Genomic DNA, 24,747 nt, shown 5'->3' on the forward strand with positions numbered 1-24,747 from the left:
GTTAAGCAGCTCAATTAAAAATTATAATATATTATAATTTAATTTTTATGATTTGAATAAATTTATTTTTTAAAGTTTTTAGTAAATATTTTTTTATTTTTTAGTTAATAATATTATTTTTTTATCAAATGAGTTACTCTTATGTTAAAAAATTTGTAAAATTTAATTTTTCAACTCTAAAAATTTTTATCTTACAAAATAAAATTTTTTTATAATAAAATATTTAATTATATTTATGATTTTATATTGAGAGTTTTAAGTTTTAAATAACTTATACTATGTAATATAAATTAACAATATTTTATAGGAAATTATATGATTATTATATTTCCATTATTTTATCAATCTTATTAATTTTTTAATATTTATTATTTATTACGTCATCCGGTTCGACCCCGGGTTCGACGGTCGAACCGGTCGAACCGTTGAACCGTGAACCTCTCTTTCTTCCGGTTCGATGTCCGGTCCGGTTTTCAAAACTTTGATTAAATTTATAAATTTTTTTGTTAGATTTGAATTAAATTTATAGATTGAATATGTTTAAATTTAAAATTACATAAGAAATTATTATGTGTGAATTCAATTTATTTTTTTAATAGAAAATTTGATATTATTACATGATTATTCTATCATTTAAAATTTATTTGAATAATTTTTATATTTATTACATCATTTGGTTCAACCCGGTTCTACTTCAGTCGAATCATTGAACCATGAACCTCTCATTTTTCCAGTTCTATGTCCGGTCTAATTTTCATAACCTTGAGTAAAACCACTCATCCACTTGAGCATCCTCATCTCTTCAATACTTAATTTTGTGCTTCTCTTTTAAAGGCTAATATTTTGCGCCATAAAGCATGGCAGGTCTCACCACCATCTTATAAAAATTTTCCTTAGGTTTGAGGCGTACTTTTCTATCATAAGAGGCTCGATTTATTCTTCTACTTCAACCATCCAACTTGAACTCTACTAATATTATTCCCATCAATTTCACCATCACTTTGAACTATAGAGCTGAGATATCTAGAACATATACTCTTTTTAATGACTTGATCGTCCAAAGTCACAATCCCCCCACTAGATCTGTTGCTTTTAAAATTATACTCATGTGTTCAGTTTTAGATCTACTTAAACGAAAACCTTTACACTCTAATGTTGATTTCTATAATTTAAGTTTTTCTTCAACTCCATATCTAGTCTTATCAACAAGAAGAATATCATCAGCAAAATCATTTACCAGGGTACATTCTCTTACAAATGTGTAGTAAGAACATCCTTGACTAAAGCAAAAAGATATGAGCTTAAAGCTGATCTTTGATGTAATCCAACTGAAATAGGAAAATACTTGGTCAATCCACTTTGTGTTTGAACACAAGTAATAGCTCTTGCACACATATCCTTAATGACTTGAATATATGCTTTAATTACATGACCATGATTGACCAAAATGAAGGTATTTGCAATTTAAAAGCATTAATGATTATTGATAACCCCCCCCGGGGTTGATGCACAAATGGCCATGCCCATTGTAGGGGTGGTAGATATATTTTCACTATGTTACTTAGCCTTGCCAACTCTATCTACTTATTAGTAGATGATGTAGTTTAAAAGGTAGAACTTGTAATTGTAACTTGTAGACGCAGTACCAATATTTTGCATTTGAAATGATTTTTTTCCTAGAAGGACTTGGTAGACGGACGTAGAAAATTTAATATCATTTTTTAACCATGATTGCTGAATTTGTTGCATTAACATTTGGTAGGGGTTTAAGTCTTGCCGACTCAAGTCCATGTGATGTGAATGATCAAATTTAAAAAGTAGGACTTATGACACTACCTTATTGACACGGACACTTTTTTTTTTTTTCTTTAAAATTTTGATAATTTTGAGAGTTTGAACTACCATTGAGAAATGCGCCTTGTCAACTCCACCCTTATTTTGTAGAGGATCGAACTTGAAATATGGAACTTATGCCTCTGCTCTATTAGGTAGGCAGGGGCCGCAGGGCGGCTCACCTGAGCGTATGCATGCAATATAATGAACTCAAGTTTAAATTTGAAGGCAGATTTTTTGAGCTTGTCAAAGCGTTGACACTTTTTTTTTTTAAATAATTGTACACTTCTTGATAAGTTGGCAAATTGACGTACGTGTGATGTGAAACATGTATGAAAATAAGAATTGCTTTGGAAATTAATAATAATTTGAAAAGCTTTGCCAATTATAAATCTTATGTTTCACCAAGTTAGATTCTTGAATTTTCAATTAGAAGTTATGTAATAACATGCGGTTAAAAACGAGATTAGAAGGATACTTGCAAATAGCAACAAAATAAATAAGTAAAACTAATAGCAATGAATAACAAAAATCCATGGCTTAACAAATAGATATTTTCACTTTGAGTTCCCTCACTCTTTGCTCATGAAAGTAGTGTCTTAGCGGAGGTAGAATATCAACAACTCTAGTGATGCCACTAAGAGACAAGTGATGCTTACAGTATAGCCCGTTAGAGAAGTAGTCAGAGTCGAAGAAGTTGGTGGACGGTGAACAATAGTCCAACGGATGGAAGAGAGGCAATGGTCGACGATGATGGATAGTTGAAAGAGAATTTTGTGCACGTAGTCTTCCACGGATTTGTCGAACTCTAAATTGAAATCAAAGAGAATTGATCATGGGATGTCGACGAAGCTTTCTTGTTCATAAGCGAAGCCAGAATCAAGCTCTAGATCCAACATCCGTGGACAAAGAGCATTCCTCCTTCTTGGGACCCTTGAAGGCCGACGGCTTATGGAGGAGGGAGAGGGGAAGCCGGCGGTTTGGAGGGGCTCGGGTAAGGGAAAAGAGGCTATGGTTGTGGGTTGAAGCTCCTTTGACTTAGGTTAGGAAATTGGAGGGGAATAGTTTTAGATAAAAAATAAATATGAAATTAAATTTCATATTTTCTAGAGGAGGGAAAGGATTAATTTAAAATTCAAAATTAATCCCAAATTGGGTTAGGAGGTGCGGCGGTTAGGGGGCTAATGGTGTAATACTCTCAAAAATATTTAAAATAATGTAAGCTTCAACTTCCTCTAAATATTAGCTTATTTTTATATACATTCCACTTTAATTTCAAGCATTTTTGACATATAGAAGTATATGTAAATTATCAAACTAATTGTTTAATTAATTGTATTTAATTACAATTTATGGTTTAAATGATAGCTAGATTTAAAGGCTAAGTATTAGTAAATTATTTAATAGTATGTACTTCAATTACTGTAGCAATTCCACTCAATCACTGTAGCAATTCCACTTTAACCGACATGCATAAAGCTGATGGAAATCCTAGGGCTGAGAATGACTGAGAAGGTTTAGTTGAATTAGAAGGGTTATTATCATTTTAATAGTGTAATTTATTCTGTGGAGACATTAGCTTCTTTTCCCCACCCGTCCCTCCTTGGACGTCGGAAGCCAGCTTCAAGCTGAGTAGCGGGAGCCACTTGTTGAGGCTGCTGCTGTGAGATGCTTTGAAGGAGGATTTCAGATAATAAATTTCTTAAAGCTAGTTGTTGGAATTCAGTAAAATGCTGAAGCTAGTTGTGCGGAAGAGTGGTGGAACCTGATGCAGGCTAAGTTGATGTAACTGGTTACTCTTTGGGTTGGAAAAAAAACGGTAAGGAGGGAAAGTGAAGAAAGGAGACTTAGGGGAAGAGAGGTCATATTGGGGTGAATGAAGAGAAACTTCTTTGAGATAAACTTATAAGATTTTCATATAAATTATTGTATGTTATTTGAATGCAGATTTGAATGATCAACAATTATGATTTAGATTGTATATAAAAGGAAAGGAGGCAAGGGTATTTTAGGAGAACGAATTGACCTGACTTCCCTAGAGAACGAGGTAAGATACCCAAACAAGATTATAAGAATTAGTAAATGTTTTATTATTGCACTTCTTCTTGATTATGTTTATGATCATATGTATTCTAGTTTATTTTGGTTATTTTGTATGAATATAATTGTATATGTATGAAATTGTTTATGTAAAGGATAATCTTTAGCAATGTTAATGATTTCGTAAGTATAAAAGGGTAAATATTCATAAACTAGTGAATGAGCAAAAAGCGCAGCCAAAGCGCAACTAAAGTGCAATCAAAGCGCAACTAAAGCCCAATTAAAGCTCAACTAAAGCGCAACTAAAGTGCAACTAAAGGGCAGCTAAATGACAGCTAAAGTGCAACTATGTCATCAAAAGCATATGTTCTTATTTGTTTATTATTATTTCTTATATATTGCTGGTGTATTTCATTGGGCAATAGCTCATTAGCAGTGGTTGTACTGCAGGTAAGGGAAAGGAGCCCGTAGGACACTAGGCGAGAAAGAGGTGACCGTCTGTTTTTGATTTAAATATGTTTTGGAGTACAAAAAGATCTTAGAGGAGATCTGAATAATAGCTGTATAAACCTTTTGATAAGTAAGTAAAGTTCAAAAATTTTAGTAGAGCTCTGTAATTGTTTTAATTATGTTGATGTTCAGTAAGTAAGATAACATACTTCCTGTTATTAAGTGTGGAGTTTGATATGTTGAAATCTTTCTCTGTTATACTCCAGTTTGTAGTAGAGGGTGTGCCAAACTGGGGTGTGACAAATGAGGATATTTAATTAGGGTTTAAGGAGCAAATTGGAGAGAGAAAAGGAGATAGAGAGGGCCGGCCATATGGGGAGGGGAAGTATGAGTCTAGGTTCAATGTATGTGGGCCCAAAAGAGTTAATTATTGATTGGAATCAAATTCGATTTTTAATTTTAGATTTGATTTATTTAGGGAGGTTTCCAAATTGGGTTTTAACAATAAGAAAGTATTTGAGATTCAAATATTTAATTGAATTCAAATAAGGATACTTTCATAAATAACAATGGGTTATTTTAGGAAGGTCATTAAAAGTAATTTGAATTTTGAAATTCAAACTTTGTGGGCTAGGTAGGCCGGTGGCTAGGGGTGATCTAGGGAGGGGAAGCGGCGGTTGGTGGGTGGAGGCCGATGGCTGGACTGTTGGGGTGGGAGTTCCGGCGGCTTGGAGTGGAGGCAAGGGGCCAGTGGGCTTGAGGATGGGAAGGAATGGCTAGGGGTTGGGGGATTGGCTGGTGGATGGGCTGCCGGAGGGGAAAAGGGTAGGCCGGTGGTTGTGGAGGAGGGAGGTGGGGGAAGGAAGAAAGGATATCTCTCCTCTCCCAACAAGAGCAAAGAAAAGCTGAATTTTTCTATTAATTCATCATTAATCTCATACAATGCAAAATACCTCTATATATAGGTCTAAATAGTAAAAGAAAAAAGAGAGACTCAAATGCCATCGGGGCTACAACAAGAACTCACTATCTATAGGGGTAAAATAGGAAAAACTAAAATACAAAAATAATAAGCAATACATGAATACATCAAAAGTAAAGGCTCCGAATCGTAGTCGTCGATCTACGATTCCTCCAATGATACGCATGTCGAAATCTTTGACTGATGTCCTCATCAATGTGCCTTTTGGTGCGCTTGCTTGACTTGCAAAGCACTATAATTGAATTGTTTTTTTATCTTAAAGTGCATGTGCAAGACTTTAAATTGTTCGAGGCTAGGCCATTCACATCGTTTACTGGCTAATGCATTGTTGTTGAAATGTATACATGGATTTTTATTTGGAGATTCGGTGATTGCATCATGTCTGCTTACATTTATTTTGTGGATTCATTTGAAAATTTGCAGTTTAAATTTTATTGCACGCTTAAAGCAGCATAATTTTGCTTGCATTAAATCTGCATTTGTCCACATGAACCCCACAAGAGTTAGCTTTTTGCCTATAAATAAAGGTATTGTCGCAGTTATTTTCATAGTCAGTTTTAGTCAACCCTATGACCTAAGAGTTCTAAGTGTAGCAGGGAAGTTCTATTATTGCAGGTTGGCAGCAGTCGAGTCATTTGTAAGATTAGTTCCAATGTTCAATTCTGTTTTAATTTGTGTTCTTTCTTCTCAACATGTGGTAAGATTCAAGCATTCATTTTGTTTTTAGTTGAGTATTATTGTCACTTTTTCATTTTAATTTTATCGCATCTATGTTCATAAAAGAACATTGACTTTGTTCTTTTCAAGTTGAGATAGAAAAATTTCGGTAGGGCTACCATATGACCCCTGTGTTGGGGCATTCGGTAATGTGCTAGGTCTCCAACACCAAGAAAGACATATATAGATGGTGTATACTGTCGAATCTTCTACCCCATCACGCCAAAAATGGCATGTGTGAGTCACCTGCACAAGAAAATGCACAACATATGATTTTCCTGCTGCATCAAGCAAGATGTATGCGAGTGCATGTGGTAATGTTACCTTTTTTTTAAAAAATCTTCATTCTCTTATTTTTCTTCTCACCTCCCAGTTTGCTTTTTCCATTTTCTCTCTTTGTTTACATCTGCTTTTAGAGGAGAAGTTGAGCTTGCTAATGGTAAGTGGGGTTGTCCACAGGTTTTGAGAGATGGATATTGTGCTATGGGTTAAAAGAAGAGCTGAGCTGACTGTGAGGGAGTGAAGACAAGTTGAGGTGGGGTACATGGAGCTTGAAAAGTTGTTGCCGGCAGGGGGTGGAGCTTGGTTGGCTTTGAGAATGGAGCAGTTTTGAGGTGACAAGTTGCTGTGGCTGGTGAGTTGGAGTGCTGGAGGTGAAGAGGAAATAAGTCAGGTATGCATGAGAGCGAGTTGCTGCCATGAGTTTGTCCGGTGTTAGTTGAATTGCCGAAAGTGCTATTCGATGAGGTGGGCAAGGCAGAGTTGAGTATTGCATATTGAGGGAAAATATAGGAAGTGTGTTAGAGTTTGTGAATGATAGTTTTTTAGTGGGTTCGGATACGTGAGGTGGTAGAAGATTCAAGAGAATGTCACACAACTAGAGTTCCATTATATATATATGATTTAAAAAAAAGTACTGATGGTTGCATTAAAAGTTGTGCTCCATAGGGGTTAAAGTGAGGAATAAGAAGGTTGTAGAGGATGAAGTTAGCTATCCAACAATGTCAAAATTGTATGATGCTATGATTCTGATGGTAAATGAGAAAGCTATACTTAATAATGAGACAAGGTCAGATTTTCTAAATTTGAATTTTTTTCTCTCATTTCATGCACAAAATGTAACTTGGTGGGTTGGAATTGATCAAAATGGAAAATGCTGAAGTTATCGATGATCTTGTTAGCTTTCGCGATTCCGAAGTCATATGATTCTGAGTAGAAATGAATGAGCTCTGCCTAAAACAGTGTGAAGATGCTGTAGTTTCTGGATTCTGATTTCATTTTTTTCTCGATATGTGTAAAAACAGCAACTTTACATGTCGAAATGGAGATAAATGCTTTTATATCTTTCATGTTGATTACTATGCTGTCTGATATCTTGATTATTGTGCTTGTATTTGTGCAGTTTTGTTACAAATTTAGAAATTATGAAGTATGACCACTGTATTAAAGTCAATGGGGAAAACTGATCTGTCTATTTTTTTGCAGGTAAGGATCTGAGGATCATTGTCTTTGGTTTTCGACCCAGAACGAAGCAGGTTGCTCTTCTAAGCCGTTGCTTATATTGCATTTGTTTGAGATCCTGTAGGACTGCTACTGCCTTTTCGTTTAGTTAGTAATTTGCATTGAGGACTTCTGTTTAGTTCCCTGTCATCTTTAAGTGAATGGTATTACTGATAATTAATGGAACTAAAACCTGGTGCAATGTAAATTTTCTGGTTACAGGCTTCTTGTAAGTTTCCTGTTATCATTTAGTGAATGGTTATCATTTATACTTTATATTAAAAAAAACCTATTCAAGCATAACTAGCGGGTAGCAACAAAGCACTAGCCCAACATATGTGGAATTAAATCATTTAGTTGCATGCCTGGTCTCTTGTTAGATATCAGCCCCTTTAGTTTCATGATTTCTGTGAAGTTTAATTTGATACGAGGGGAATCCTTTTAAAAATCTAGAATACTTGCTGTCCAATGAGGAGATCATATTAACAAGGCAACATTGGCATATGCACTAAGCAACCAAGCAACCATATTCAACGGCCAACGCTCCATAATTCTTGTCCCATTCGTTCATTAAAAGAGTGACCAAGATTATATCATCCATCTCCTTTAGAGATATTTGTTTTTGTTCAAATTGCTATGGTACACAGTTAAAGCAAGAAAAGTTCTTGAATGTTGAAACTCAATTCTGCTCTCTTTAAAGTCTCTATAAGTACGACGGGATTCTGTTTTTTTTATTGTCTAAGAGCTCACTAGTGATTCTTTACAGCGACGAGCTGTTTTTGAAGCTTTGTCAAGATACACCAGGCCAGCACGATTATGGGATATGTACGCTTTAACTTGTGGTCCTTCCAAATTCAGCAACATAAATCCAAAGTTGCGGTTAATTAAAGAATACCTTCGGCTTCTAGGCAAAGATTCTTTGTCTATATCAAGCAAGAAAATTGATGAAGGGTCAATCATTGTCTCGAACGACTGGTGGAGAATTTCAACAATAAATTCTGGATATTCACTGTGTTCAACTTATCCTTCTTCCCTGATTGTCCCAAGAAGTATCAGGTACATACATATTATTTTTCCCTCAATCTGCTATCCATTAAAACATTCTTGTTGGCTTCACAAATTTTAGTCCATTGAATCTTGTTTTGTTGCCATTCTTTAACTTATGACAAAGCTCTTGATTGTTTCATTGCTGAAGCATTAATACTATTTTCTTAGGGTTTTATCTGTGTAAAATTAATCACCCTTACGTTTCCAGTGATGAAGAATTACAGCAGGCTGCTTCATTCCGTGGGAGGGGACGTTTACCTGTAATTTCATGGTGTCATGCTGGTTTGTACCAGTAATACTTTAAAGATAACATTTTTATCTCGAGTTCTTAGAACATTCCCTGAACATCATGGAAATTCAGATATTAAATCGGTTCAGTATTCTTGCGTCAGCTATTTAGACTCATTTGATGTGGTTGAAATGCCAGGAACTGGCGCGGTGCTTGCACGGTCATCCCAGCCGTTGGTTGGTCTTATGATGAATATGAGAAGGTAGTTTTTTTTCTTCCCTTGTGATTTTCAATTCATTTTTACTTCTGTTAGTTGAAAGTGTAAGACTGGATTCTTATTTTTTAGCAACATGGATGAGAAACTTGTTGCTGCACTTTGCACTCAAACTGTCGATGGAAAGGGAGCACGAAGGTAATATGAACTTTTTAATCCATCTATATCCCTTACTTTTACATGTAGTCAAATTCTTTGTTTGTGACTAGCCTTGTCTTTTTAAGAGTAATATATTTCTTGTGGGACACCCTCTTCATCCATTCTTCAGAATACATATTTTACTGCGAATTTCCATCCTAAAATCTGCGTTATTGCATTTATTGCTTTAGCATTTACTCTGTGCTCATTCTCTGTTTCACTTGGTTGACAACATACTTTCTTTGACTTATTACAAATTTCAACTAATAGAAACTGTGGACTTATGTGCTATTAGGAAGCTTTATATTGCTGATGCAAGGCCTAGAAAAAATGCTTTGGCGAATGGTGCAATGGGAGGTGGGTCAGAGTCATCTTCTAATTATTTTCAATCTGAGGTCTGTTCATGATTTGGGTTTATTATGATGCATCCCTTTTATCCTTTAATAAAGTTGATTTTCAAATTTTATAATTTCTGAAATAATTTGGTTAGGTTGTCTTTTTTGGGATTGATAACATACATGCTATGAGAGAGAGTCTTGCTCGGCTAAGAGACTATTTGGACACTCATGGATCAACTTCATCTGATGGAATGTCATCTTTTCTGGTTTGTTTTCCTGACCTGGTGTAGCCATTACTAGATTATGCGATTGAATATCTTTTTTGTTAACTTTGCTCGTTGTATGAATTTCTATCACCTGTATTGTTTTTTAAATCAAAATCTTGTATTGACTTGAAGAGGTTGGTTTAAATCTGTTGATATTATTCATGAGCGAGTTGCATATAATTCATATGTTAATAGGGACCTGAGTCCATTTTAGATTATTATGTGATATAAACGTTGAAAACCTAGATCTTATAGATCTACCTATAAAATCTTGGCCATGTGCATTTGCACAGCATATGCATAATCTGCATGGGGATAGTCATAGCAAAGTGGCTATCAATTATGAGAATTACAAGCTTTTTACTGATGTGAACAAGGGAGATGTGGAATTTAAACCTAGTGATAAAGTCATGGAACGTTAAATTTAGAAAGCCTTCAATCTAAAACCTTTAAGAAGTTGACTGTAAGGTAGCTGTGACCATTTAAAATTGTGCAACATGATGTATTTGATTTCATTTAATTTCAAAAATCTACATCCAATTCTTTATATTACACAATCTTTCCACCTCTTTTTCGTGAGTCCACATCTAATCTTTTGCCTGATACTTTTATGTAGCTTGTTCTTGAATTTATCCTAGACGATGAGATCATATTCATTATTGATGGTTGATTTTAAAGGCACCTTATTTATTGAAAAGATTGATTTAAATTTATTGATTAATCGATTTTTTATGTCTAGATTTACTTGATAAGTTCGTTAGAGCCATATTTGATGGAAATCTGTTTTTATTCTTGTCGGAAGTATCAGACAAGCATTAATTTTTTTTAGTAGTTATTTATATTTTTCTTAGGAGTTGATTTCTTTTCATTAGTCCATTTTATTTGTTTTTTTTTTTGGAGAGCATGCTAATGATGATGGATGAGATTGGTTGAGAAAGTGATTCTTAGCTTTATGTTAGTTTATTCAGTTTACATGATTTCAATTTTGTCAGATTTGGGTTATTTTACTCAAAATGATGAGTTTATGGTGGATTGTTATTGGTTTGGTATCAAAAATTCAATTTGTTGGATTTAAATTTTTTTTTTTTAAGTTGATTGATGTAGTGGCTGGGTAGGTGATGATGTGTGGCATAATATGTTGATTTCCACGGTATGGCGTTGTTTTTGGAATTATTTAAGTAAAACAAACTAAATGTACACGTGAGTTTGAATCCCTTTGTGGAAGTATTGGTTTGTTATAAATAAAGGATTGGCTTCTTTTTTTTTTTTTTTCCTTTTTGTGAGATTTGCATGACTTATGAAGTGTGGGATATGCGTTTGGCGTGAAGGTACTTGAATGGATTGACTTTGCAGTTTAAATGCTTTTGGATGGATTTTTGCGTTACTTGTGGATACAGTTTGAAGTTGGGTTATTTTGAAAAAAAATAAATTAAAATTTTGATTAATCTTAACTTAGATTTAGATTGATCTTGTGTCAACCTTATTTATTAGCCTAAGCCATGCAGAGTCTACTAATAGTGGCGTGAGGCATGGAATTGAAAACTTTTGGTTCGAATAATGGTTCTCCTCCAATTTTTAATCTTATTAGGAAAAATTAGATGTGTGATTCTTTTCTATTGCTGTTCAATTGTGATTGCCTGATTTTGGGGAAGTCATCTCCTTGTATTAGGCGAGGCTTATTTTTTCAATACTTTGATAAATTCCTTCATTGTCTATTTATTCTAAATATTTTTGTATATGCTAGTCTAGTACTATTACATTTGGTAAAAAAATGATACATCATTGATCCGATTTTGTAGAAATTAATTTATTAGTTGACTGATTTTATTTATGTCCAAATTCTTACTGAAATTCTTAAATTTTTGCGATCATTTTCGTTGTAAATTTGAACTAATATTATTATTTTTTCATTAAAAGAAAGTGAGTTGTTTACTTGATAATGTGTGTCAATTTTTTTTTTCATGAAAGCATGACATGCATCATATTAGTTGCTTCAGGAAACTATAATCAGTGTTGTTTTGCATTACCTTGTGTACATCAAACCTTGATTGAATAGTGTTGATAAAGACTTTTATTTTCTCTAGACTGCATTCACTATTGAAGTTCTAGTTATATAATGAGGAATTCAATATCTAAATTAAATGTATAACCATATAGTGTCCTTGACTAAAATAAACAATAAACCCTAAAAAATTTACCCATTTTCTTATGATTTTAGGTGAATTAAGACTTTTGTATCTAAATTAAATGTATGAGCATATAGTATCTTAAACTAAAAAATTTCATTCTTATGTCCAAGGATTTAATAATGTCGGGTTCATTATTTTCAATCATCGAGGATTGCTTTCAATGAGATTTTATTATCAGTAATTATGGGTTCTCTTATTCAAGAAGCTTTTATGATGAGCCAATTCTAAGTGGATTTGGTTTGATTTTAGTTTAGGTTTGATCTAGAACCTTAGGTTTTTCTTTATTCTTTGGAGAAAACCTTGAAGTGTTCAAGAATAAAGTTGTGACTACCTTAACTTAAAAAGTTGACATTTTTATAAGCATATGGTTTTGTGGGTGTTGGCATTTTTAAAGGATTGATTAAGACCTTATCCCATTTTGCACTTTGCCACAACACAATTATTAAGCAAGCGTTACTGTACTGGGAGTGGATTTGTTATTAGTAAACCTTTTTTATTTGGTTGAGTGGAGAGGCTGAACAAAATGCATTCATTCATATTCTTTGTTTTAAAGGAAGTTCATTATTCTTTAATATTGAATCAAATTCCAGGTTTGTTTGTGAACATGATGTTGACGTTATTGTCGTACCGACCCGATCTATCACGCTCAATCAAGCCAATTGGCCGTCGTCGAGCATAAATTAAACTAACTTGAATTGTACCCTAATTAAATCAAATTAAGCTCAATTTCCAATTAAACTCAAATTGGTCCAAATCGAACTTAATCGAGCCTCGTTGAATCAAGTTCGATGCAATTCGACACTGATTCGAGTCCAATTTTGCATTGGCTTGATTGGATCCAACCAGACCTGAATCGACCCAAATCGATTCAAATCGAGTTTGATTTTGGCTCACTTTCAACCAAATCAGTCCAAGCTGGGCTCATTTGACCTTTCCAAATCAAGCAATTGATCAATGACTGTGATTTATCCCAATTTTCAAACCTTGCCGCCAATACCCCGTCAAATCTTTTGATTTCTGCGTCTGTAGCAGGGCTTGAGCATGGGGAAATGATTTTGCGTGGCAAAACCTTATTTCCTGGATAGAGAGAGAGAGGGCGAGGAAGATAGGGGGATGGGCATGTCTTCTACTTGCGTGTGTCCTAGTTGAACAGGAGAGCTGAGAGTTCAAGAGAGGGAAGGAGAGTCAATGCCTGCTTGATGTGTCTGATCCAGGGGAGATGGAGGAGCGGTCGGTTCCTCTGGCTCGTATGCGTCCTACCTAGCCGAGGCTCTGGCTTCGTGTGGTCTGTCCAGGCATGAAAAGGAGGCCGATGCCAGCTTCTTGCTTGCAATTCCTGGAGTCGAAGCCGAGTAAAGAGCAGATTGTGCCTTCCCTACCTGCTGTTTTCTCCTTCCTTGGACCAAAAGGAGGATTTCTTCTGGTTTTATTGCTAAGCAAAAAGTTCCTCTCGCTGTTGTTGCTGTTTCCTCTTCCAAAATTTAGAGCAAAGGGGTGTTGTAGTTAGTCCCTATTACAGCTAAAGGAAAGTAAAAAGCTTTTATTTTCTTCCAAATTAGCTCCGACAAGTTTGTGACAACGGAGGCGACTTCAGGGAGCATTTAGAAAGCAAAGGCAACGTTCAGAGTGGTTTGGATAGCAACTTTCCTCCTCAATCTCGCTTTTGACAAGGTGAGTGGATTGTGGTTTGCGCCGTGACTACTCGGCATGGTAAAACTCCTCAAACTTAGGAAAAATCTCAGGGTCTCTAAGCCGTGGCTTTGTTTGACATTCCAAAGCCATAGGTTCATAGAAACCCATGCATTTTAAATCCCAAAATCCTTTCTGCTGTCCTCTTAGTAGATTTGGGGAAATCCGTGATTTTCACCAAATTGCTCTCATGTGAGAGTCAAAAGAAGATGCCGATGCACGTAGGAGTGTTGGATTGGTGCCCAACCCCCTCCAAATGCATGTATTAACATTCATTTCACCTCCCTAGCCATCACCTACAATCAAACCATAGGTTATTTGATTTCATTTGTTTCAAAATTAGATGTCTAGGTATAGATCTTTTCAAACATTGCAAGTTTTGCTATCTTTCCTTATATCGTGCGTTATGACAAAATTAACACACAAACATAGGAATTCACACTTAATGAAATTTACTGATTCTCCATGGTTTTGTTGAATATCCAAAATACATTTGATCTATTGTAAGGCTAAATAAACTGTTGTAGGATTTGTCACATGAAATGATTCATTTTCTACAAATCCTAGAACAACTAGAATTACTCAAATTTATCTAGGGTGTTTTATAAAATTCATGGAGATGAAAACCAATGGACATTTTGTCCAATCCACAAAATCTTTAATGATTGGAAACCTGCACTCTCATTTCCAATGCACCAATCATGTCAAAATTAATTGGGATCTTCTCCAAGCATTAGGTGTGTATTTCTTACATACATACATGGGTTTCAAATGTACAAATTGCGTATGGAACTATCCTGCCCCCATGTCATGACAAAATTGACATAGATTTAGAAGAACTTGCATATTAAGAATGATGGTTTCTAGAAGTTGGTGAATGTCTAACGAATTAATTTGGTTGGAAGTGATATATTTGATGTCAAAACAAAGGTGGAGTTTCCTATAGACTTTCAAAGGTCTATGTTGTAAACCCCACAATGTCCATGTTCAACCAAACTCATGATCATTTCCTCACCAAATTTAGAACATTCAATCAATAATAATCATTAGCTTGTAATGATCCTCAATTTGTGGAATTTTGGAAGACAATTAAACAGGCTCATTTAATTCCAAAGAAAACGTGAGATGTAGTATGGGCCTTCAAAGGCCCACGAACCCTCATGTTTAGAGTTATTTAACACTATTTATATGATTTCCAAATTAGAAAGTTAAAGTTAAATGATTAAAGCACATACACGTTGTGGGTTATTTATTGACTTGATATTTACCTAAACTTTGTCAGTTTCTAATCATACTCATTTAATTTTTAGATGCTTGTGAAGCGAGGGTGGAGTATTCCATGACTTTCCAAAGCCTATGGATCATATTCCACCAAGCATTGAAATTATCCAAGGATGATTAGCACAATTTGCAAACTAAGAGGTTGGGTGCAATGATATCTAAATTGAGCATACGATGAAACTAATAAAATGATAAATCACATACTTACACTTCTAGTTTTTTTTAAGATCATTTTAAAATTGGCCTTAAAAGCTCCTAAAAGTTGTAGGAAACTAATCTTCCCTCTCCAAATGAATCCAAAACATTCATACAAACGTTAGGGAACTCTCTGTCCTATGCAATTATCCTTCATATAAGATGTTTAGAGCCTCCTCAAGGCTCGAAATGTTAGATTGTATGAATCTTGGCTCTACATTAGAAGCACATTTGCACATTTGTAGGAAACTAATCTTCCCTCTCCAAATGAATCCAAAACATTCATACAAACTTATTAAAAGACGAGAAAGCGGTAGGTATGGAGCGGCGAACTGCTGTTCGAGATGCTCCAAATGCTGCCTTTGCCGTTTGGATTGCTTCCGGATGCTGATTTCACTATCGCAAGCTCACTAGAGTTGATGATAGAAACAACTCTAGATTTCTTTAGAAAGACTCCAAATGGTGGGAGGAAAGGGGAATCTCAACTACAGTTGCTGATTTTCTTTCAGGACCACACATGAGCAGTAATCTAGCCATTCGATTAGCCCAGGAGGAGCACAGGAATCCCCTGGGTCAGTCAGTCAAGCACTCTAGCCGCATATAGGAAGAAGACCTCACCCGAAATTGCTCGGCTTGGTCCCAGGAACGTGTGCGGGAGTTCAGGTTCCACCTTCTCTGGGTCGTCGCACACAGGAAGCGCATGCGTAGGAGGCCTCATGCTGGTTCGTCCAGCTCGGTCGATCCCAGACTCCGCACTATTAAGCCCTCAGTCATAGGCAGGGGCAAAACGACCCCTCTTCTTCACTCGGTTAGATGCGTGAACGAGATCGGAAGACTCGTCTTATTTGCCTTCCCCTCACGCACGCGACAAACAAGGAGTCCTGAAATCCCCCTTTCCCGTTCTCTCTTGCTCGGCTTGGACCCACGTAGGCAAACCAAAAATAATTAAAGCAATCCCTCTCCCGCTCTTCTCTATATGTTAGACAAGGCCTGCCGCGGGACATGATTTCTTGCGCGATATCATGATCTTTCGCTGCATAAATGAGAGGTAAAAGACCTATAGTAATCAGTCTTTGAATCCTGGCCATTGGATCTAATTTCCTTATAAGGGAAAATGAGTAGAAAAGGCCAAGAAGTCAATTTAGCTGGTTTGGGGTTAAATTGAATTTGAATGGGGTCAATTGGGTTGAAATTGTTTTTGAATTGGGCCCAATTCGAATCGATTTGGGTCAATTCGGGTTTGATCGGGCCAATTTTGCAAAATTGGGCTCAAATCGGCGTCAAATTCATTTTGACGGGGCTCGATTGGATTCAATTTGGATCGATTTTGAGTCGATTCGATCGATTTGTGATGCGGGCAAAAACTCCAGGGGATGGGGCACCCGAGGACCTCCGCCGGCACAAGAGGAAAGGAAACGACACGACGCGCTCAAAAAGGGGAGAATACGACGAGCGGAAGAACAAACTCTTACATTTCAAATCTAAGATAGACTTACAAATTAAAACAAACAAACCGACAACTACCAATTGTAATAAAACGACTTTCAAACTCAAATCGAAATCAAAGACACCCTAAACTTGCTTCACTTAGAGAAGAAGGATACAGGTGGGGTGTAAACTTGCGGAGAGACGAAAGAGGTTAGAAGTCCGAGAAGAAAGGTGGAAAGAGCTCGCAAGATTTCCAGAGGAGATGAGAAGGAGAAGGTGGACAAAGCTCGCAAGCTTTTCCAAGAAACCCGCAGGTTTACATTTTCAAAAATCACATATCATTCACTATTTTAAAACATAACAAACCCCTCATATTTATAGGTATGAAAGGGGGAATACAAAAGGACACGACATTGAATTCACACAAGAATCCAAGCAACACAAGCACGGAAATCCCCCCATGCTTTTCACGAAAAAACAGCCCAGCCCAGGAACCGAAGGAGCAACCACGAGAACCAAAGGAGCCGCACGGAACCGAGCGCCAAAGCCACGGGAACCCCCCCTAGCCCGGAAAACCAACAGCCACCGTGAGAACCAAGGGGCCATGCACGGAAAACAACAGCCCACCGTTGAAGCCAAGGAGCCATGGCATGAGAAACAATTAAAGACCGGCTAATTAAAAACATAAAAATTACATTTAATTAAAGATAACTATGAACTAAAAGTTAGCTAATAATGAGCTAACCCTTAGTTCAATAAGTGAACTAAAGACTGGCTCATAAATGAGCTAAATTCCAGCTCAAATTTGATTGAGCTTGTAAACTCGAGGGAAGCAAAAAATCAAATTATTTTGGGCTTCAGTTGACCCCCCTTTGTCTACATCAATTTGATTAGGTCCGATTTAGGTGAATTGATGCTCAATGATGGTCGATCGAGCGCAATTGAGTCCAGTCGGGCTCAAATAGGCTCAAATCGGCTCGACGCGAAAATAAACGTCAACACTTCTTAAGACATCTAAACCTTTGGACCATATCAAGATTGCTCATCAAGCCATCAGTGCATGTCACACCAAATTAGATTAATATCTTTTGTAAAAACTTTTAACTTGTTACCTCAACAATTAGTATGAGCCATGTTCCATTTATTACTATGGATATTAAATAGAAGAGAATGTCATCCTGAGTCTTGTTCTAACTATTTAGGCTCTAACTATTAAGGTTTTAACTTTGCATGCTTAATGCACGGTTAATTATTATGGAATTAGTTTATTAACTCGAGCCTTTCTGTTGCTGATCAAGCATAATGCTATATAGCGCCTCCATTCAGTGCATGAATTTTGCACGAGTAAAAGTACCCCATGATTAAAAGAAGGCTCTCTATAAACAAATGTTATAAAATTCTGTCTCTCTGAGAAACAAGTTATTGGGTGGTCAATCAATGTGGGCTAATTATTTAATGTTAATTTGTTGAAAGAAATGGCTATAAATGTAATATTAAATTATATTAAGAACATAATTTTGATGAAAACGGAATTCATGATCTGCTTGGAAATTGAAAAAGGACTTGCAACTTAGAAGTCTCTAATCTGCTATTGCATATTCCATAATTTTGCTAAATTGCTTCACAAATTCTTTTACTTCACTTTCCTTTCTTCAAAACAGCCTTTCTATTTTAAAAATTCTTTGTAGATGAGATATGTAATATATCAGTGACATTGCTTTGTACATGGAAGCATTGACATGGTAATTGAGGATCATGCATGTTAGACTTGGCATTGGTCCCTTTCTACTTGCTTTTTGTTGTGTCAGTTTATTAACACGAGGGCCAGGATCTGACCTGTCAGATATGTTCTGGTTCTAACCTGATGGCCAAATTAGTTCTCAGTAATTGGGGTTTATGTTACTAGGTTGGTCGTTACAATAGAGACTATCCTGGGTCTTAAAATTACGATCAAATGCATAGGAACATTAGCAACCTCTATGAATATGATAGGAGGTACTTGAATATTTCAAGTAAAACCTAACACCATTGGTAAAAGCAACAAAAACAGTCCACAAATCCCATGCAAAACAGCAAAAAACAGTAATTTTATTGAAAAATCTGAGGGAAAACACTTGAAATTCACTAGTAGAAGAAGAAAAACAGCAACATACAATTGATCCTCTATTCGAGAGGAGGACCTATCTCTCCCAAATCTCTAGACACTGCTAGAGCACAAAAGAAACCTAAACCTAAGAGATCCCAAATTCAAGATACCCTAACCCTAGGAAAACAAACTTTTTAATGCATACAATTCAAAAGGAAATCCCTAAACAGTTCCTACATTCAAGTTTTCCTCGCAAATCCCTCAAACATCCTTCCTAAAATGCTCCGTTGGCTTTGGCTTTGATGAGCTCTCAGGGGTTTATTCTTGCAAACCTATAGTTTCTGTTAGGTCTGACCTGGCTCATGTAACTTGGAAATTTACTCCGGAAGGGTTGATCTGTTTGTTTTGGACTGCCCAGTCTCTTGACCGTTGGTCATGTCTTCCTCCAATTGCAATTGTCATATTTGGATACAGTCTTCCATTTTTGTTTCTTCAGTGTCACAATATCCTATTTGGTTTTGATTTGCATAAAGGACTAACTATCAAGCGCAACACTGAAAATTATTTTCCAGAGACATGGAGGATGGAGCTGGGGTGGAGGCAATTTAAGCAGTATGTCAGCTTCTGTTTCAACTCTTGGTGATACTGCTTGGTTGAATCATGTTCAGAGTGTCCTTGCGGGTGCTGCTTGGATTGCTGCTCGCGTGGCATTGGAATCGGCCTCTGTTCTTGTACATTGCAGGTTTCCTTACTAGATTTGTCAATTTTCTGTTCTTATGAAAAGGGAGATATTTTCTGTTGTTCTAATATTGTTATATCACTTTTAAATTGGACCCCAAACTAGTTGAAGGCAAGCTGTTCATATAATTTTAAATGTTCATTGAAAGTTTATACCGTGTTATGATCTTCGTGCGAAGACTAATGACTTGTATAAAACTCACGGGAGTTTCGAGGCTTAAGTTTTCATTCAGCTTGACACTGAAATCTTAGGATTTTGAGGTCTAAATATAGTGATGCAATTAAACTAGATAACACTCACTTCATAGCATGCGTTTTTAAGTTGATAGATTATTTATTTCTGATCTTTGCCAATGATGCAATATTCATCTGTTTTCCTGGTTGGTTTCATATACTTTTAAGAATACATGGTTAGTTGTGTTTTTGTCTTTTCATAGTTATATGAATATTCTTGAGTATTGATTATAAAAAGCAAATTTGTAAAACTTTTTTGGTGTCTACACGAGATTTGCATGTGAAAAAACCTTGTTTACATTGTATTTTTTACTTAAAAGAAATTCATATGTAATTTTATCATAACACAGTTCTTTCACGTTATTTTTTGTCCAGTGATGGATGGGATAGAACAACTCAATTGGTATCACTTGCAAGCCTGTTACTTGATCCATACTACAGGACTTTCAAAGGATTTCAGGTGTTTTATGAAGAATACGTATTTTGGTGCCTCTGTATTTCATTTCTTTCGAATCTCTGTTGTTGAAATTAATATATATATATTTATTAGCCTGATCATTATCTGGTTTGGTCATAGATCTTGGACATTATCATCATTTCTTTCTGATGTTTGAGATGGCTTTTGAATTTCTTTTCTTCTCTAAATATATTTCATGAATAGAGAACTAACAAAATTACTGATGCACTTGTTGATCATTTTTCCTAAAGGTTGTGATATTGTCTGGTGACGGCAATGGGTGCAATCTTAACAGTTATGGGTTCTTCAATGCAGGCTCTTGTTGAAAAAGATTGGCTTGCTTTTGGCCATCCATTTTCTGACCGACTTGGAATTCCAACATCATCTGGGAGTAGCATCTCAAATTTGGAATTATCCAGACAATCTTCTGCAGGAAGCCTTCCAAGGACATCCTCAGTTGGAAGCTCATCACATTCACAGGTCGCAAACAATTGCTCTCCGATATTCTTACAGGTATGCTATATATAAACTATTAGTGATCAGTGCATTCTGTATTTTCTTCAATTTATTTTAATGGGATAATGATAACATATTCTTGATTAGCTTGACCATGACTATCAGATAGAAGGCTGGCCATTGTGTTGTTTGGATCCTGTTCACAACTACTTTTGTTCATAGCTTCTCATCATAAAGTTTTACATGGAGTTTCATTTGATTCCATGAAATTTCTGTTAATTTTTTCGAACTCCAATTTAATAGAAAATTTAAGGTTATTATGAGTTGAAGTGGCTAAATGTTTAAGTTTTAGCTTATGCTTTTAATCCAGTTTCTAGCCTGGAATTTCTCAGGCTGGACGTGGTTATTTCTTTCTTAATACTTGTTTAGGAGCTCTCTCAAACTGTTCTGGCTCAGTGTTAATTTAAAGATTTAAGCAGATTTCATTCTCTATGTTGCATATCATCCTGCATGTGGTATCACTCATCAAATTAAACTTAACAGAATGGAAAAAAATGACATGAAGGCTAAGTTATTTGGAAGTATTACTTTTTGTATTTTTATTAATGATAAAGATGGGCGCTAGGTTAGTTATAGATTTAAACTCATGTATGTAGCAAGAGAAATTATTTATGACACTATTTTTTAAATCCAAGACTTCTATCTTAGAAACTAATGAGTATAATATTTGAATTAAGGCCCTTTGGTGTTTAAAAAATATTAAAACAAAGTTATTTTTTGACAATCCTTAAATTTGGAAGTATTACTTGATTCATTATATATCAGAAGAGAATACGGGTACTAAGAAATGAAATTGTTGATCCTAGTTATGCTGAAGGTAAGTTTCACGAAAGTTCCAATCATTAGCATTTTTGTAAAAGAGGGCATCATTTTATAAATTTGATCATAGGAAGCCAAGTTTAAAATTTATTATAAATAGGGATACTTAAAAACCTTAATGATTAATTAAAATTAATGAATTTATTAATCCTTCTTCATCATATTCCAAGCTGTCTTCGCATGGAACAAAAGTTATCAGCATTGACATTTTATTGGTGTGATGTGGAATGTGGCGATGGAAACTTTTGAGGGGTCCTACTTCTTTTGAGGGGATCTTATGTGGCATGCACCACTGCCCATCCGTGGTTTTGGAAGGATGATGACCAAAAAATTTGTTCTTTTGAATCTTTTCTCATTCGGCTGACAAATACTCGATCAATCTTGATTAATGGTATTTCGATTTAATAACTTTTGGTAGATTGAAGGTCCTCTGGCTGTTTAAATGAACCAAGTATTTATTGGATTTTAGAAAAAAATGGTAAAATTACAAGATTTAGTTATAACCTTGATAAAATTAGCTCAACTCTTGTATGTAAAGCTCTTATAAAATCACCAATTTTCCATAAAACTCTGGTAAAATTAATAGGGTTAGGTACAACTTCACTAAATTACTTGGGGTGAGGAAACCTTGGTAATTCATTGGAACTTAAGTAAAATTTCTAGGGTTTAATACATCTACATAGAATTACCAGGTTTTAGTACAACCCAAGCTAATTACTATATGAAACCCAAGTAATTCATCCCTAATAAACTTACCAGGGTTAAAAAATCAAGATAGTTTTTGAGTGTCATTATTTGTAAAGAAGTTGCTTTGAGGACTAGTTCATAAAAATTGAAAGATATTGTTCTTTTCATAGATGAACCAAACTTTGAGAACTTTTAAACAAATATCCCTATTCATTGCCATTGTCTTAATGCAATTTGAGTTTCATTTATTGCTGCATTTGATGGTTTTGCCCTCGCATGAACCTTACGTTTCCTATTTGTTGGTTTTGACTAGATTTTTTTTTCATGCCTCTTTGTACCAAAATTTTACCTGTGACCAAGTCGGCTTGGTGTAGTTGAAGCACCTTCATGGTGACTATTTCTCTCTTTTTGTTAAAAGTCAAACCTTGTGTTGCATTAAGCCATAAGTGATTTTGGGATGATTTGTGGAAGATCTCTTGATGGTTAATACAATGCTTCTGTTTGGAAAAGAGATAGTGATGAACTTTTAATTACATTTCTTCGTGCTAAGCTTCCATATTATGTGATATAATTTGAACTTTTATTGACTTCAACTGCAGTGGGTTGATTGTGTTTCACAATTACTAAGAGTGTACCCAAGTGCTTTTGAATTCTCATCGGTAGGTATCCGTACTTACAATTGCATTAATTATTAAAAGCATTAGGCATGTATTTCCTAAAAAATCATATGGCTTATTTTGTTTATCTTCCTAGGCTTTCCTGGTTGATTTTCTGGATTGTGTGCTCTCTTGTCGCTTTGGAAACTTTTTATGCAACAGGTACTCTTAAGATTGTTTTGTTTGCAATTGGCATGCCATTTATTCAATTATCGCTATCTTTTTGCCTCAGATGTAATACTACTCGTTGCAATTTACACAAGTTTCTTAATGTAGCAATTTACACAACTTGTTATGCATTATTCTTTAAGAACATCAACTGATGGGCATACGAATTATCAATATAAACCTGCATCCGATATTTTGAGATTTTTTCTAGTTTTTAATATTGGTTTAGTGAGAAAGAGAGGCAGCAATCCGGTATTGCCGATGCTTGTGGGTGCATATGGATGTACTTGGCCCATCTGCGTTCGTCCGAGGATGGTTCTCATGTTCATTATAATGCGTTCTATGATCCCACAAAACATGCTCGTCCGCTGCGGCCTCCTGCTGCGTCATTGGCTCCAACTCTTTGGCCGCAGTTTCATTTGAGGTGGGCTTGTCCACAAGAAGCACAAGCAGGGGAATTGGAATCTAAGTGGCATTTTATGAGAAAAAGTTGTACAGAGATGGCAAAGGTATTATTTTTACATCTTGCAAAATCAGACTTTAATTTTTGGTTTGTACATTTCTATTTCTTACACCAGCAGGTCACTGATCTTGTATGGATCTCTGAAGCCTTTGAATTATTCTCACATGTACTTAATCTTTGTTTATGAAGGCTAGGGATATGTCGGATATGAAGGCAAAAGATCTTCAAGTTAATCTTGAGTCTCTAGCAGCACAATTGCAGAAGGAGAAGCAATTAAGTATTTCAGCAGTAGCTACAGCTAGAAGGGTGTACAGAGAGAACCTGGCCATAAAGAAAGCAATCGAGGCCCTTGGTTGTGAAGTACATTTCTCATGCAACAGAAGTAATCAATTGGACCGAGGAAATATTGTGCCAGACATAATAGAAGGCTTTACATCCCCTCTAAGATGGGACTCGGTCGACGGTAAAGAACACGACGATAACGATGATCTGTGCGTCTCCATCGTAGCCAGGGACGAGCAATTGGTTTCTGATAACCCAATCAGCAGAGTATGTGAAACACTGTGTCCATACCGGACAAAAGAAGGTTGCAAGTGGCCCGATGCGCTCTGTGCACAATTTGGCAGCCAGTTCGTTGGCCTAAAGGCAAACTTCGACGCATTTGACCGGCTTTCTATTCGCGATTGTTATTTTGGATCAGAATAACTTAATGAATTCATGGCTTCAGTTGTAAAGCAATTAGAGCTGCTTTCCTAAAATGGATGGCTCCAGCTTATAACTGTGCTTGGCTAGAATTGACAGAGATTACAGTATTCTACAGTGTACAGGCGTGACTAATGGACGTTGAATGAATTCTATAGTAGCAATGACATAGATAGATAGCCTTGCAGGATCGACATTCTAGAGGGTGCATTCTCTGGCTTGCCTAGCCTTATTTTAACTCTGCAGGCAAGTGGATCTGTAACATGGTTCGACATTTTATGATTCCAATGTCTTATCAGTTGATTTGTTTGTAAATATGTTTAATAAACTGTATATTTATCTTGACAACACTCCATAATTGAGCGACCACCACATACCATTATTATTTCGTCTTTGTTGTCTGATGACAATGTCATTGTTTTTCAATATATTTCATTAACTTGAAGCAATTTATATCACGGTAAAGCTGCAGTAAGGAAGCTTTCATCAGTCATCATGTACTTAATGCATCTTTTATGCTGAACAAAATGAATTGCAGGGAGTTGATCTTCCTTTGGAGTATTTCTTAACTTTGTCAATCGGTGATATATATATGATTATATGCCAATAAGCTTGTCGTATCTGT

The 24,747-nt window shown here is 35.7% G+C and overlaps 1 protein-coding gene across 2 annotated transcripts in view; it reads left to right on the forward strand.

Moving 5' to 3' along the window:
- Positions 1-24,571, forward strand: part of LOC110098860 (phosphatidylinositol-3-phosphatase myotubularin-1) — a 44,170-nt gene extending 19,599 nt beyond the window's left edge. The window contains exons 1-16 of one of the 2 annotated variants that reach the window (XM_020825802.2): positions 5,968-6,336; positions 6,482-6,695; positions 7,508-7,557; positions 8,289-8,578; positions 8,778-8,851; positions 8,997-9,060; positions 9,145-9,210; positions 9,506-9,605; positions 9,701-9,814; positions 19,255-19,424; positions 20,030-20,114; positions 20,427-20,624; positions 22,733-22,792; positions 22,887-22,951; positions 23,187-23,466; positions 23,610-24,571. In XM_020825802.2, the coding sequence (XP_020681461.1) occupies positions 8,346-8,578; positions 8,778-8,851; positions 8,997-9,060; positions 9,145-9,210; positions 9,506-9,605; positions 9,701-9,814; positions 19,255-19,424; positions 20,030-20,114; positions 20,427-20,624; positions 22,733-22,792; positions 22,887-22,951; positions 23,187-23,466; positions 23,610-24,125 (2,025 nt within the window). In that variant the 5' untranslated portion in view covers positions 5,968-6,336; positions 6,482-6,695; positions 7,508-7,557; positions 8,289-8,345 and the 3' untranslated portion in view covers positions 24,126-24,571. Of the gene's footprint in view, positions 1-5,967; positions 6,337-6,481; positions 6,696-7,507; positions 7,558-8,288; positions 8,579-8,777; positions 8,852-8,996; positions 9,061-9,144; positions 9,211-9,505; positions 9,606-9,700; positions 9,815-19,254; positions 19,425-20,029; positions 20,115-20,426; positions 20,625-22,732; positions 22,793-22,886; positions 22,952-23,186; positions 23,467-23,609 lie in introns of those variants that run through there. The other variant, XM_020825801.2, reaches the window with a different exon arrangement.
- The last annotated feature ends 176 nt before the right edge of the window (positions 24,572-24,747 follow it).

The sequence above is a fragment of the Dendrobium catenatum genome, unplaced genomic scaffold (genome assembly GCF_001605985.2).
Source record: "Dendrobium catenatum unplaced genomic scaffold, ASM160598v2 fragScaff_scaffold_1523, whole genome shotgun sequence".
Lineage (NCBI taxonomy): Eukaryota > Viridiplantae > Streptophyta > Magnoliopsida > Asparagales > Orchidaceae > Dendrobium > Dendrobium catenatum.